At 42.0% G+C, this 16,735-nt stretch overlaps 1 protein-coding gene across 1 annotated transcript in view; it reads left to right on the forward strand.

Moving 5' to 3' along the window:
- The window catches only part of LOC121587240 (actin filament-associated protein 1-like 2), a 47,395-nt gene that overhangs the window by 10,368 nt on the left and 20,292 nt on the right, over positions 1 to 16,735 (forward strand). The window contains exons 3-4 of the mRNA XM_041904153.2: positions 13,949 to 14,032; positions 14,172 to 14,254. Coding sequence (XP_041760087.1) covers positions 13,949 to 14,032; positions 14,172 to 14,254 — 167 coding nt within the window. The remainder of the gene's footprint in view (positions 1 to 13,948; positions 14,033 to 14,171; positions 14,255 to 16,735) is intronic.

Consider the following 16,735-nt stretch of genomic DNA (forward strand, 5'->3'; position numbering starts at 1 on the left):
GTCAGATCCAAAAGAATATATTTTTTTCTTGGGACCTAGAACTATCATCTGTTTTGTCCGAATTTAAAAGTAAGACATTTGCCGCCATCCACTTCCTTATGTCTGAAACACAGCCTTCCAGGGTAGGCAATTTTGGGGCTTCACAATGGTTCATCGAAATGTACAGCTGTGTGTCGTCCGCATAGCAATGAAAGTTAACATTGTGTTCCGAATGACATCACCAAGAGGTCAAATATATAGTGAAAACAATAGTGGTCCTAAAACGGAACCTTGAGGAACACCGAAACGTACAATTGATTTGTCAGAGGACAAACCATCCACAGACACGAACTGATCTCTTTCCGACAGATAATATCTAAACCAGGCAAGACCTTGTCCGTGTAGACCAATTAAGTTTTCCAATCTCTCCAAAAGAATAGTTGTGATCGATGGTGTCAAAAGCAGCACTAAGGTCTAGGAGGACGAGGACAGATGCAGAGCCTTGGTCTGATGCCATTAAAAGGTAATTTACCACCTTCATGAGTTCAGTCTCAGTGCTATGATGGGATCTAAAACCAGACTGAAGCATTTCGTATACATTACTTGTCTTCAGGAAGGCATTGAGTTAATGCACAACAGCTTATTTTTTTTAAATGAGAGGAATGGGGGATTCGATATAGGCCGATAGTTTACATTTTCTGTGTCAAGGTTTGGATTTTTCAAGAGAGGCTTTATTACTTTCACTTTTAGTGAGTTTGGTACACATCCTGTTACGCGGAGTGGAACAGGGGAACCCAAGAGCAGACTCAGATGAGGAGACTGGGATGAAGTAACCAGGGTATTTATTGAAACACAGGGGAAGATGGAGTGCAGGTCAGGGGAAACTGCTGGAAACCAGGTGCGGAGGCTGAAGCTGGAGTGAGGGGGGTGGAGACAAGGTGAGCAGGGCCGGAGGGATATTCAAGGAAGTAGTAGAGTGGGGAATCCAGGACAGAGTAGCAGGATGACGAGGTGTGGGACTGGAGACAGGGACCATAGTCGGAGCGGGCAGAACTGTAGCGGAGAGGAAAACAGCGTCAGGCAAGGAAAACAGGCACAACAGGATAACAGGATCTGAATAGTAACAAACGGCTAGAACCGTAGACTGACTGAGCAGAGATTACGATCTGGCAGTGTGGAAGTGGCAGGACTGAGTATTTGTAGAAGTCTTGATTATGGAACAGTTTGCAGCTGGTGGGGATCTGCTCTGACTCCAGCACACCTGTCTCCGCCCACACAATCATACACAGAGAGAGAGAGAGAGAGAGGGAGAGGGAGAGAGTACTCGGGGAGTGGCGGCAGGTCAAGGAGACACAGGATGAGCAGTAGAGGGCGTTGCAGGAGCAGATGTGAAACATCCAGTGGCTAGGGAGCCATTTATTATGTTCAACATAGGAGGGCCAAGCACAGGAAGTAGCTCTTTTAGTAGTTTAGTTGGAATAGGGTCCAGTATGCAGCTTGAAGGTTTAGAGGCCAAGACTATTTTAATGAATGTGTCAAGAGATATAGGATTAAAAACTTGAGCGTCTCCATTGATTCTAGGTCCTTAATTTGCTTTCTAATGATCATGATCTTTTCGTCGAAGAAGTTCATAAATTCATCACTGCTGAAGTGAAAGGCATCATCTCTTGGGGAATGCTGCTTTTTAGTTAGCTTTGCGACAGTTTCAAATCTAAATTTTGGATTGTTCTTATTCTCCTCAATTAGGTTGGAAAAATAGGATGATCGAGCAGCAGTGAGGGCTCTTCGATATTGCACTGTACTTTCTTTCCAAGCTAGTAGGAAGACTTCCAGTTTGGTGGAGCGCCATTTCTGTTCCAATTTTCTGGAAGCTTGCTTCAGGGCTTTGGTATTTTCTCTATTCCAGGGAGCTAGTTTCTTGTGACAAATGTTTTTTGTTTTTAGGGGTGAGACTGCATCTAGGGTATTACGCAAGGTTAAATTTCGATCCTCAGTTAGGTCGTTAACTGATTTTTGAACTCCGACGTCCTTGAGTAGGTGGAGGGAGTCTGTAAGGGCATCTAGGAATCTTTGGGTTGTCTGAGAATTTATAGCACGGCTTTTGATGATCCTTGGTTGGGGTCTGAGAAGATTATTTGTTGCGATTGCAAACGTAAGAAGACGGTGGTCTGATAGTCAAGGATTATGAGGAAAAACATTTAGATCCACAATATTTATTCCACGGGACAAAACTAGATCCAGAATATGACTGTGGCAGAGTAGGTCTGGAGACATGTTGGAAAAAAAACACTGAGTCGATGATGGCTCCGAAAGCCTTTTGGTGTCAGTCTGTGGACTTTTCCATTTGAATATTAAAGTCACCAAAAATTTGAATATTATCTGCCATGACTACAAGGTCCAATAGGAATTCAGGGAACTCAGTGAGGAACTCTGTATACAGCCCAGGAGCCCTGTAAACAGTAGCTATACAACGTGATTGAGTAGGCTGCATAGATTTAATGACTAGAAGCTCAAAAGACAAAAACGCAAATTGAAATTTGCTATTGTAAATGTTAGCAACACCTCCGCCTTTGTGGGATGCACTGGGGATATGGTCACTAGTGTAACCAGGAGGAGAGCCTCATTTAACAGAGTAAATTTATCAGGCTTAAGCCATGTTTCAGTCAGGCCAATCACATCAATATTATGATCAGTGATTAGTTAATTGACCATAACTGCCTTGGAAGTGAGGGATCTAACATAAAGTAGCCCTATTTTGACATGTGAGATATCACAATCTCTTTCAATAATGACAGGATTGGAGGAGGTCTTTATTCCAGTGAGATTGCTAAGGCAAACACCGCCATGTTTAGTCTTGCTCAACCTAGATCAAGGCACAGAAAAGGTGTCAATGGGGATAGCTGAGCTGACTACACTGACTGTGCTAGCGGCAGACTGTACTAAGCTGGCAGGCTGGCTACAACCCTGCTGCCTGGCCTGCACCCTATCTCATTGTGGAGCTAGAGGAGTTAGAGCCCTGTCTATGTTGGTAGATAAGATGCACCCCGCCAGCTAGGATGGAGTCCGTCACTCCTCAGCAGGCCAGTTTTGGTCCTGTTTGTGGGTGAGTCCCAGAAAGAGGGCCAATTATCTACAAATTCTATCTTTTGGGAGGGGCAGAGAACAGTTTTCAACCAGCGATTTAGTTGTGAGACTCTGCTGTAGAGCTCATCACTCCCCCTCATACAACCCTGTACCATGGAATCGGTACATCATCAATCTCTTCCTAACTATTTTGCAATCTTTATTGCACAGCTGTCAACATTCTGGTCCTCAAATGAAACTGGTATACTTTCCTATTTATGCTATTTTTATTCCACGGTATTTATGCTATTTTTATTCCTCTGCCAGTTTTGATCCTTTATATTGGGCAGACAGACCAGTTCCCTACCTCCTCCCGCTGCCACCTGCCTCCTCCATTTTTGGGGTAATTGGTTGTAATCTTAGATTGAGCAGACCTTCCCATACAATTATGATAACTCCATGAAATACATAACTCTACCATTCCAATTTACAATATAATTTAAAAACAAAATACCCTTTTCAAACATATTTTCCATAAAAACAGGTATTTTATCAACGAGCACATTTGAGTTCAGCCACAATATTTTTTGTAACATTTGTTCTATCTTTTCAGGGGGATAAAATTGAAATTGTAACCAGCTCTGCAATGCTTGTTTGAAAAAGAGAGATACTTTGAAAAAGGTTTCATTTTCAATTAATCGAAAACGAGACATGACAATCTGCACAAAGGCAAAAAGTTCATTTTTAAACAATGGATGAGCTTTTCTCAGTAATTTAATTGAGAACAATTTAAGGTTCAAGTAAAACTTTTGTATAAGTGAAGCTTTTAGAGAGAGGTTTAGTGCTTTAATATTTAATCATCTCAACCCACCCAGTTCATATTCATTATATAGATAGGCACGCTTTATCTTGTCTCCCAGATAAAGCGAAATATTTTTTGCTCATATGATTTGAAAAACTAATCATCAGGAGTAGGCAGTGCCATAAGTGAGTAAACTGAGATATGACTAAGGAGTTAATCAGTGTAATTTTCCCATAAATAGACAGGTATTTACCTCTCCATGGTTGCAGGATCTTGTCTATTTTTACTAGTTTTCTATTGAAATTCATTGTGGAGAGCTCATTTATATATTTTGTGATATGAATGCTAAGTATGTCTACTTCACCATCAGCCCATTTTATAAACTGCAGGGTGATGTAAAAGTTGTATTTTTTTTAGATTAAACATAATATTGTACACTTATAATAATTATGTTTTAGTCCAGAGAGTCCAGAAAAGTTATCTTCAATGAGACATTGCAGGGATCTAGTTTGTGGACTTAATATAAAACTTGAGTCATCGGCATACATGGGCACCTTTGTTTTTATGCCTTGGATTTCTAATCCTCTAATGTTGTTATTTGATCAAATTTTAATAGCTACTATTTTGATGGCCATAACGAATAGATATGGTGACAGTGGACACCCTTGTTTAAGTCCTCTTGAGAATTCAAAACTCTCTGAGAAGTAGCCGCTATTTATTATTTTACACCTGGGGTTGCTATACATTGCTTTTACCCATTTTATAAGAGACTCACCGAAATTGAAAAAGTCCAGGCATTTATAAATAAAATCCAGTCTTACTTTATTAAAGGCCTTTTCAAAATCCGCTATAAATACCAGGCCTAGCTTCTTAGATGTTTCATGTTGTTCTATTATTTCTAGTAGTTGTCGTATATTATCTCCAATGTATCGTCCATGTAAAAAATCTGTCTGATCAGGATGAACAATACCTGGTAAAACCTTTTTAATTTTGAGTGCTATGCATTTTACTAGAATTTTTGCATCAAACATTGAAGTTTAAGAGGCATACAGTTTTTAGATAGACTGGATCTTTATATTTGCCATCTGGGTCTTGTTTTAATAATAGTAAAATCAGACCGACTTGCTCAGTACCTGACACACTACAATTTCTATAGGAAAGGCTTGATATACCTCTACCGGTATGCCATCAAGCCCTGGGGGTTTCCAGACTGAAAGGATTTAATAGCCTCAAAAAGTTATTCCTCTGCCTTCGCACTGATCTTTTTGTACAATTGTTAATTTTCTATGTTTTGTATTATTTGGAACGAGTTCGGGCACTGATGTTGGGCGATTAGACCTGGCTCGCAGTCAGCATTCCAATTCATTCCAGAGGTGTTCGATGGGGTTGAGGTCAGGGCTCTGTGCAGGCCAGTCAAGTTCTTCCACACTGATCTCAACAAACCATTTTTGAATGGACCTCGCTTTGAACAAGGGGTCATTGTCATGCTGAAACAGGAAAGGGCCTTCCCCAAACTTTTGCCATAAAGTTGGAAGCACCAAATCGTCTAGAATGTCATTGTATGTGGTAGCGTTAAGATTTCCCTTCACTGGAACTAAGGGGACAGATGGTGAAGCGTGATTCATCACTCCACTGCTCCAGAGTCCAATGGCGGCGAGCTTTACACCACTCCAGCTGACGATTGGCATTGCACATGGTGATCTTAGGCTTGTGTGCGGCTGCTCGGCCATGGAAACCCATTTCATGAAGCTCCCGACCAACAGTTCTTGTGCTGACGTTGCTTCCGAGTTTGGAACTCGGTAGTGAGTGTTGCAACCAAGAACAGGTCGCCGGTCCCATTCAGTGAGCTTGTGTGGCCTATCACGTCGCGGCTGAGCCGCTGTTGTTCCTAGATGTTTACACTTCACAATAACAGCACTTACAGTTGACCAGGGCAGCTCTAGCAGGGCAGAAATTTGACGAACTGATTTGTTGGTAAGGTGGCATCCTATGATGGAGTCACGTTGAAAGTCACTGAGCTCTTCAGTAAGGCCATTCTTCTGCCAATGTTTGTCTATGGAGATTGCATGGCTGTGTGCTTGATTTTATACACCTGTCAGCAATGGGTGTGGCTGAAATTGCCGAAATCCATTAATTTGAAGGGGTGCCCACATACTTTTGTATATACAGTGGGGGAAAAAAGTATTTAGTCAGCCACCAATTGTGCAAGTTCTCCCACTTAAAAAGATGAGAGAGGCCTGTAATTTTCATCATAGGTACACGTCAACTATGACAGACAAAATGAGATTTTTTTTTCTCCAGAAAATCACATTGTAGGATTTTTAATGAATTTATTGGCAAATGATGGTGGAAAATAAGTATTTGGTCAATAACAAAAGTTTCTCAATACTTTGTTATATACCCTTTGTTGGCAATGACACAGGTAAAACGTCTTCACAAGGTTTTCACACACTGTTGCTGGTATTTTGGCCCATTCCTCCATGCAGATCTCCTCTAGAGCAGTGATGTTTTGGGGCTGTCGCTGGGCAACACGGACTTTCAACTCCCTCCAAAGTTTTTCTATGGGGTTGAGATCTGGAGACTGGCTAGGCCACTCCAGGACCTTGAAATGCTTCTTACGAAGCCACTCCTTCATTGCCTGGGCGGTGTGTTTGGGATCATTGTCATGCTGAAAGACCCAGCCACGTTTCATCTTCAATGCCCTTGCTGATGGAAGGAGGTTTTCACTCAAAATCTCACGATACATGGCCCCATTCATTCTTTCCTTTACACGGATCAGTCGTCCTGGTCCCTTTGCAGAAAAACAGCGCCAAAGCATGATGTTTCCACCCCCATGCTTCACAGTAGGTATGGTGTTCTTTGGATGCAACTCAGCATTCTTTGTCCTCCAAACACGACGAGTTGAGTTTTTACCAAAAAAGTTATATTTTGGTTTCATCTGACCATATGACATTCTCCCAATCCTCTTCTGGATCATCCAAATGCACTTCAGACGGGCCTGGACATGTACTGGCTTAAGCAGGGGGACACGTCTGGCACTGCAGGATTTGAGTCCCTGGCGGCGTAGTGTGTTACTGATGGTAGGCTTTGTTACTTTGGTCCCAGCTCTCTGCAGGTCATTCACTAGGTCCCCCCCGTGTGGTTCTGGGATTTTTGCTCACCGTTCTTGTGATCATTTTGACCCCACGGGGTGAGATCTTGCGTGGAGCCCCAGATCGAGGGAGATTATCAGTGGTCTTGTATGTCTTCCATTTCCTAATAATTGCTCCCACAGTTGATTTCTTCAAACCAAGCTGCTTACCTATTGCAGATTCAGTGTTCCCAGCCTGGTGCAGGTCTACAGTTTTGTTTCTGGTGTCCTTTGACAGCTCTTTGGTCTTGGCCATAGTGGAGTTTGGAGTGTGACTGTTTGAGGTTGTGGACAGGTGTCTTTTATACTGATAACAAGTTCAAACAGGTGCCATTAATACAGGTAACGAGTGGAGGACAGAGGAGCCTCTTAAAGAATAAGTTACAGGTCTGTGAGAGCCAGAAATCTTGCTTGTTTGTAGGTGACCAAATACTTATTTTCCACCATAATTTGCAAATAAATTCATTAAAAATCCTACAATGTGATTTTCTTTAGAAAAAAAATCTCATTTTGTCTGTCATAGTTGACGTGTACCTATGATGAAAATTACAGGCCTCTCTCATCTTTTTAAGTGGGAGAACTTGCACAATTGGTGGCTGACTAAATACTTTTTTCCCCACTGTATAGTATGTATATATATATATACACTACCAGTCAAAGGTTTGGACACACCTACTCATTCAAGGGTTTTTCTTTATTTTTACAATTTTTTACATTGTAGAATAATAGTGAAGACATAAAAACTATGAAATAACACATATGGAATCATGTAGTAAACAAAAAAGTGTTAAACAAATCAAAATAGATTGTATATTTGTGATTCTTCAAATAGCCACCCTTTGCCCTGATGACAGCTTTGCACATGCTTAGCATTCTCTCAACCAGCTTCACCTGGAATGCTTTTCCAACAGTCTTGAAAGAGTTCCCACACATGCTGAGCACTTGTTGGCTGCTTTTCCTTCACTCTGCGGTCTGACTCATCCCAAACCATCTCAAATGGGTTGAGGTCAGAGGATTGTGGAGGCCAGGTCATCTGATGCAGCACTCCATCACTCTCCTTCTTGGTAATATAGCACTTACACAGCCTGTTGGTGTGTTGGGTCATTGTCCTGCTGAAAAACAAATGACAGTCCCACTAAGCCCAAACCAGATGGGCTGGTAACGTTAATGAACTTATCCTCTGCAGCAGAGGGAACTCTGGGTCTTCCATTCCTGTGGTGGTCCTCATGAGAGCCAGTTTCATCATAGCGCTTGATGGTTTTTGCGACTGCACTTGAAGAAACTTTCAAAGTTCTTGAAGTTTTCCGGATTGACTGACCTTCATGTCTTAAAGTAATGATGGACTGTTGTTTCTCTTTGCTTATTTGAGCTGTTCTGCACATAATATGGACTTGGTCTTTTACCAAATAGGGCTATCTTCTGTATACCCCCCTACCTTGTCACAACACAACTGATTGGCTCAAACGCATTAAGGAAAGAAATTCCACATATTAACTTTTAAGGAGGCACACCTGTTAATTGAAATGCATTCCAGGTGACTACCTCATGAAGCTGGTTGAGAGAATGCCAAGAGTGTTCAAAGCTGTCATCAAGGCAAAGGTGGCTGTTTGAAGAATCTCAAATATAAAATATGTTTTGATTTGTTTAACACTTTTTTGGTTACTACATGATTCCATATGTGTTATTTCATAGTTTTGATGTCTTCACTATTATTCTACAATGTAGAAAATAGTACAAATATGAATGAGTAGGTGTTCTAAAACTTTTGACCGGTACTGTACAGTCTTCTTAATATAAATAGACATACATGTAATACAACTCAGTTTTCATTGTTTGTGTATTCTTAATGTTGTTCTTGAAACACCTTCATTAACCCATAAGAGTCTAAGCCCTGTCTAAACCGGGGATGGGGGGAGGGAACTTCTAAGCTATATGGAATTGTTTTAAGAAGGCCATACCAAGGATAATTTAGCTACTTGATTTTGAATTTTAAGACCGTGTGTCCAATATCTGAAAGATATAAGAAAGATCAGGAAACATTTGTTATTTTCTTGGACATGTATTTAACCCCTTATTTTGGCACTAAACAGTCTAAGACCTGTCTAAGCTGGGGAAGGGGGGGGGGTTCTACTAAACTATATGGAATTGTTTAAAGAAGGATCATTTTGCTGTTTGATTTTGAATTTTAAGACCCCTTGAACTATAAAAGAAATAAATATTTGATGAATATTTTTATTTGGCCTTACTGCTATTAGCACATACAAACACATTGAATAACAGATTCACTACATGGAACAACAAATAGTCCCAAAAAATTAATCCAAAGGAAGTTTGTTCTGAGGTGTTTATCCTACAGTGGGGAGAACAAGTATTTGATACACTGCCGAATTTGCAGGTTTTCCTACTTACAAAGCATGTAGAGGTCTGTAATTTTTATCATAGGTACACTTCAACTGTGAGAGACGGAATCTAAAACAAAAATCCAGAAAATATTTGATACATCAGAAAAGCAGAACTTAATATTTGGTACAGAAACTTTTGTTTGCAATTACAGAGATCATATGTTTCCTGTAGGTCTCGACCAGGTTTGCACACACTGCAGCAGGGATTTTGGCCCACTCCTCCATACAGACCTTCTCCAGATCCTTCAGGTTTCGGGGCTGTCGCTGGGCAATACGGACCTTCAGCTCCCTCCCAAGATTTTCTATTGGGTTCACGTCTGGAGACTGGCTAGGCCACTCCAGGACCTTGAGATGCTTCTTACGGAGCCACTCCTTAGTTGCCCTGGCTGTGTGTTTCGGGTCGTTGTCATGCTGGAAGACCCAGCCACGACCCATCTTCAATGCTCTTACTGAGGGAAGGAGGTTGTTGGCCAAGATCTCGCGATACATGGCCCCATCCATCCTCCCCTCAATACGGTGCAGTCGTCCTGTCCCTTTGGAGAAAAGCATCCCCAAAGAATGATGTTTCCACCTCCATGCTTCACGGTTGGGATGGTGTTCTTGGGGTTGTACTCATCCTTCTTCTTCCTCCAAACACGGCGAGTGGAGTTTAGACCAAAAAGCTCTATTTTTGTCTCACCAGACCATATGACCTTCTCCCATTACTCCTCTGGATCATCCAGATGGTCATTGGCAAACTTCAGACAGGCCTGGACATGCGCTGGCTTGAGCAGGGGGACCTTGCGTGCGCTGCAGGATTTGAATCCATGACGGCGTAGTGTGTTACTAATGGTTTTCTTTGAGACTGTGGTCCCAGCTCTCTTCAGGTCATTGACCAGGTCCTGCTGTGTAGTTCTGGGCTGATCCCTCACCTTCCTCATGATCATTGATGCCCCACGAGGTGAGATCTTGCATGGAGCCCCAGACCGAGGGTGATTGACCGTCATCTTGAACTTCTTCCATTTTCTAATAATTGCGCCAACAGTTGTTGCCTTCTCACCAAGCTGCTTGCCTATTGTCCTGTAGCCCATCCCAGCCTTGTGCAGGTCTAACATTTTATACCTGATGTCCTTACACAGCTCTCTGGTCTTGGCCATTGTGGAGAGGTTGGAGTCTGTTTGATTGAGTGTGTGGACAGGTGTCTTTTATACAGGTAACGAGTTCAAACAGGTGCAGTTAATACAGGTAATGAGTGAAGAACAGGAGGGCTTCTTAAAGAAAAACTAACAGGTCTGTGAGAGCCGGAATTCTTACTGGTTGGTAGGTGATCAAATACTTATGTCATGCAATAAAATGCAAATTAATTACTTAAAAATCACACTATGTGATTTTCTGGATTTTTGTTTTAGATTCCGTCTCTCACAGTTGAAGTGTACCTATGATAAAAACTACAGACCTCTACATGCTTTGTAAGTAGGAAAACCTGCAAATCAGCAGTGTATCAAATACTTGTTCTCCCCACTGTATATCTGAGCGATATTACAAAGAAAGGAAACATTACAAAGGAAACATTATATGTATTTGTTATATGTATTTAATTCCTTATTTCTGTCACTAAACAGTCTCCATATATACAGTTGAAGTCGGAAGTTTACATACACCTTAGCCAAATACATTTCAACTCAGTTTTTCCGCAATACCTGACACTTAATCCTAGTAAAACCTCCCTGTCATAGGTCAGTTAGAATCACCACTTTATTTTAAGAATGTGAAATGTCAGAATAATAGTAGAGAGAATGATTTATTTAGCTTTTATTTCTTTCATCAAATTCCCAATGGGTCAGAAGTTTACATACACTCAATTAGTATTTGGTAGCATTGCCTTTAAATTGTTTAACTTGGGTCAAACATTTTGGGGAGCCTTCCACAAGCTTCCCACAAAATGTTGGGTGAATTTTGGCTCATTCCTCCTGACAGAGCTGGTGTAACTGAGTCAGGTTTGTAGACCTCCTTGCTCGCACACGCTTTTTCAGTTCTGCCCACACATTTACTATAGGATTGAGATCAGGGCTTTGTGATGACCACTCCAATACCTTGACTTTGTTGTCCTTAAGCCATTTTGCCACAACTTTGGAAGTATGCTTGGGGTCATTGTCCATTTGGTAGACCCATTTGCGACCAAGCTTTAACTTCCTGACTGATGTCTTGAGATGTTGCTTCAATATATCCATATAATTTTCCTTCCTCATGATGCCATCTATTTTGTGAAGTGCACCAGTCCCTCCTGCAGCAATGCCCCCCCCACAGCATGATGAAGAAACATTTCTCCAAAAGTACAATCTTTGTCTCCATATGCAGTTACAAATCGTAGTCAGGCTTTTTTATGGTGGTTTTGGAGCAGTGGCTTCTTCCTTGCTGAGCGGCCGTTCAGGTTATGTCGATATAGGACTCGTTTTACTGTGGATGTAGATACTTTTGTACCTGTTTCCTCCAGCATCTTCACAAGGTCCTTTGTTGTTGTTCTGGGATTGATTTGCACTTTTCGCACACAAAGTACGTTCATCTCTAGGAGACAGAACGCGTCTCCTTCCTGAGCGGTATGACAGCTGCGTGGTCCCATGGTGTTTATACTTGCGTACTATTGTTTGTACAGATGAACGTGGTACCTTCAGGCGTTTGGAAATTGCTCCCAAGGATGAACCAGACTTGTGGAGGTCTACCATTTTTTTTCTGAGGTCTTGGCTGATTTCTTTTGATTTTCCCATGATGTCAAGCAAAGAGGCACTGAGTTTGAAGGTAGACCTTGAAATACATCCACAGGTACACCTCCAATTGACTCAAATGATGTCAATTAGCCTATCAGAAGCTTCAAAAGCCATGACATCATTTTCTGGAATTTTCCAAGCTGTTTAAATGCAGAGTCAACTTAGTGTATGTAAACTTCTGACCCACTGGAATTGTGATACAGTGAATTATAAGTGAAATAATCTGTCTGTAAACAATTGTTGGAAAAATTACTTGTGTCATGCACAATGTAGATGTCCTAACCAATTGCCAAAACTATAGTTTATTAACATGAAATGTGTGGAGTGGTTGAAAAACGAGTTTTAATGACTCCAACCTAAGTGTATGTAAACTTCCGACTTCAACTGTACTGCCATTAATTTTTTTGACTGGTACCGGGGGACCTTTACACGAGTCTTGTGAGGCCTGTGGGCGTCCTAGAGCAAATCAACCAACATGTACTGTACGTATTGTGTGTATTGTGCATATAGTGTAGCCCAAACTGTTCAGACGCTACAGACAGAAGTTGGCAGATCGGCTGGACCGACTTAAGACAAGTCCCAAGACGCTTGTGGGGTCGTAGAGCAAGAACACCATTGTGTTCGTGAGAGTTTAATCTTTCCATAAAGGGGTCATAATAGTTTGTAGGCCAATCCGTTCGGACGCTACAGACGATTTTGTGAGAAGACCAATATTCGGGATGTCTCATGGTCTGACAAACACCGCTCTAGCTCTGTCACCTTTCACCGCAGATGCGGAAGTGTTACATAGGCGGATGCTGTGGATTGAGACGCATACAATGCAAAAAACATCTCTAGCTTAAACGGTCTGAATTTTATGGGTATCTTTTTTATGCTTATTATATTTCCGTCGGGGCGCGGACATCAACCTTGGGGGGTCCCCCGTCTACTGTTCGTCCCTCCACCCAATATCTACACCACAATTTTGCCCTTTTACCATATAAACAATATGTTTGCCATGACTAATGTAGGTCTACTTACTTATCTTCTAACTACTACTCTACTGTTGTTACCACTCTTGCCACCTTTACCACCACTAATGCCAATGAAAATCCAGTCGTCATGCATCTGACCATTGAATAAACACACTGCTGTATCTGGAAGTGGCTGTAATGACAACATAGTGCTGCATCGTTGTCTGCATTTCTGTCATTAGAAGAAAAACTTTCAGAATGACTGAGTTGATGCTGACAGAATACAGTCGGGACTCGGGAGTCTGGATCAACATTCTACAGCACTTTATAGGAGATTCCCCTGTCCTTGTAAAGTCATTATGTGTCCCTGTTAACCTGCTGGCCACTGTATCGGTGTGGAAGGAAAATCTGGAGCAGGACCAGGAGGATTCTTCTCTAGCTCCGATGCAGAGTCAAGGGAAGTGTGTCTGGGATCGATCCTCTCCATCTCTGTCCAGGAGATGAATCTGCCTGAGTGCAGTCATCCAACCTCCATGGGCTCTGGTCAAAAGTAGTGCACTATAAATGGTATGGGCTGCCATTTAGGACTCAGCCAATGTCTGTTTTAGCATTTTAAGAGACTGAGGCCAATGTTTGCCTGAAGAACAAAGATATGTAGATGTTTAGCATATGGTGCTACGCAAGGTTAATAAGGAAGAATCTATGCACCATACTATTGTTCAGTATATGGTCCAAACTATTTACCAACTGTAAAATCTAATCTTGAATAGCTGGAATTCTGGATCCGGACACATTTTGGAAACATCTGAACAGAGATAGGGATCTGATGAACCATTCATTGAGACATTTTATTTTTCTGTATTCCTGTGTTCCAGTCGAGGATGCTGAATATATGTTAATGAGCTGTCCATCAGGGGCCCCAAGCAACGATCTCAGGGAAACCCAGCTGTCAGGCACAGGTACATGACTGCATTTCTCTCATCAGTATCATGTGCATTTGATTTTGTCACTGATGTATTGAGGTGGAGGTTATACAGGTGTTTTTTCCTGTAACCTCTGACATTTAACCTGTAACCTAGCTGTGACCTTTACCACTAGATGGCCTTTTCCAGTCAGGACCAGACCCAGACTCAGCCAAGGAGTCCTCGTCCTCTGCATCTCCCGAATGGCTACGGAAAGGGGTAAGTGCTTATCACAACAGCTGCCATAGCTGTTGATAACTTTGGTTCAAGGCATTTTGTGCATATTCCTCCACTTACACCCTGTGTTGAACAATGTTAAACCCCATAGATGAAATTCTTAACCAATTTGGGTAACACTTTATTTTAAGGGGTTCTTATTACAGTGTAATTACATGCATAATTACACTGTAACAAGTATTGTAGTTAATTGTAATAACTCATAGTTACACTGTAATAACAACATGTAACTAACTGGTGGTAATTGCAGTCTGTAATTAGAGGTGTAGCAACAAATGCTTGTTACCATGCTTGTTTCCACTAAGTTCACCAATGTAGTGTATAGTTTCCTCTCCGCTGCATCCAATACAGTAAGAATTGTCACGAGGTTGTAATCTCTTGTGGACACATGCACGGGGGTGTCCGGGATTACAAAGGTTGGAGGCTCAATAGGCTAACTAGGCTTTTGACAGGATGTTTTGGGTATATGTGATTCATTATAGTTGATGATGTGTATCTTTGGTTTCGTGATCTTTTTTCCCAGTGCCTATGAAAACAATTGGCCATTTATAAGATAGGGCTGCCTGCATCATTGTTGCTATTTACGCTACCCCTCAGGGAAGTGTGAATGAAGGAATAGCCTTAATCAGTTTTAGTTTTTAAGTAGTCTTAATCAGATAACCAAACAAGCTCTTTTGAATTTCTTAAATCTGGGTTGGGTCAGGACACCCCATGTAGTACTGTAGCTAAATGTTCAACTGTGTTGGGACTTAATTGTGAAAAGGGGTGTCTTGTTGTTGGAGTCCTGAGATGTTTTTAATAGCAGCCTCAAGTCCAAGTTGGTGTGTTTTTATAACACAATAATGTGAGGTGAACATTCACAGGACTAATTTGGCCTACTTTATAAAATGTTCCAACCAAAAGGGAAACATACCTGAGTGATGTAAGAATGGTTTGCTTTCTAAATTCAGAGACGACTTTGTTATTGTGTTACAAAAAATATCTACCGAACCTGCTTTGGACCGTTTTAATTATGTGACGTGGTAGACATTTTGGAAGGCTGGGAGTACATTCAGGTGGGCTACAGCGACTCTGTAAGTGGCCTGTGCTCCTCTTCAGATGACTGGGAGAGAAAGTTACAGCAAGAAGGTGAAGATCCAGTGACATCATTTATTTTCAGGGCCTTCGCCAGAGCATGTGACCATAATGACAAGGAAAAGTGCATGCAGCACTAGTAGCTGAGGGCCATGGGGGGCAGCGAGTGGGAGGAGGGCAGGGGGGTCTGTGATGTGGGCCGCTAATGAGAGGGCCCCAGGCCCTGCTGAGGTTTGTGTCTCGCCGAGTGTTGAGGAGTGCAAGAGGTCAGAGGGCACGCTCCTGCCTCGAACAGGGGCCTTTTCAAGTAGCCAGCGGGAGCGACCCGAAATAAACAACAGAAAGGGGGGTAGCCTAACTATTCAGTGATGATCAACTGCAACCACAGTAAACTAAGCCTCTCCTCTGCTGCGTGGAACTCTGTTCCTCCATCCTCCTCCGGCCTTTTGTCAGGGGTACAGAGAATCCCAGCATAGGGATTCGTAATCAGGGTTTATGCTGAGGATCAAAGCGGGAAGGAACGGTTGAGGGGAAAGAGGGGCAGTATCAGCGAGAGAGGAAATGCTCTGTTTATGCGAGAGGCCATCTCCCCTTCATCAATGATGCCATTGGTGGAGATGGAGCCAAGGTAGAGGAAGTGGATGTTCATGCCGCAATTACTTCTGTCTACGTGATGGAGTAATAGAACACCCACACAGAGGAAGGCAGGAGGAAGTCCGATTGCCAGAGTCAGAACCCCTCGGAGACCATGAGCTCAGTGGCAGCCTTCCGTTCTGTAGACAGACACACAGACACACATAGACACACACACTGAAATGACCAGGCTACATACACATTCAAACACATACACTCATTCAGGGATGCTCACACACACACACACACACACACACACACACACACACACACACACACACACACACACACACACACACACACACACACACACACACACACACACACAGTAAGTAGGTACAGAACCCCAAGAGAAGGAGCACTTATGAAGACCAGGTAGGAGGCTGCTGTGTTAACCGTCTGAATCTCTGCCAATAATTATCCAGCTAACCCACTCAAGACTCTCGTCCAGTTCCGTATTACTACTATGAATCAGAATCACCTTTATTCGCCAATACATTTACACATACTCAGAATTTTACTTGGTGATATGGTGCCGCTAATGATAGACAACATTTAGACACTTACAGACAATAGAGTTTAAACAAAGTTTACATAAATTATATACAACTAGGTAGAGTAAGCATGAAGCTACAGTGTAAGAGAATGAGCAGCTATACAAATGTACAGTGGGTATACGGTTGATATACAGTGTATGTACACATTTACAGTATCAGTATGAATATATCTAAATGCAGAGAGATGGACAGAGTGCAA

Source organism: Coregonus clupeaformis, chromosome 18, assembly GCF_020615455.1.
Source record: "Coregonus clupeaformis isolate EN_2021a chromosome 18, ASM2061545v1, whole genome shotgun sequence".
Lineage (NCBI taxonomy): Eukaryota > Metazoa > Chordata > Actinopteri > Salmoniformes > Salmonidae > Coregonus > Coregonus clupeaformis.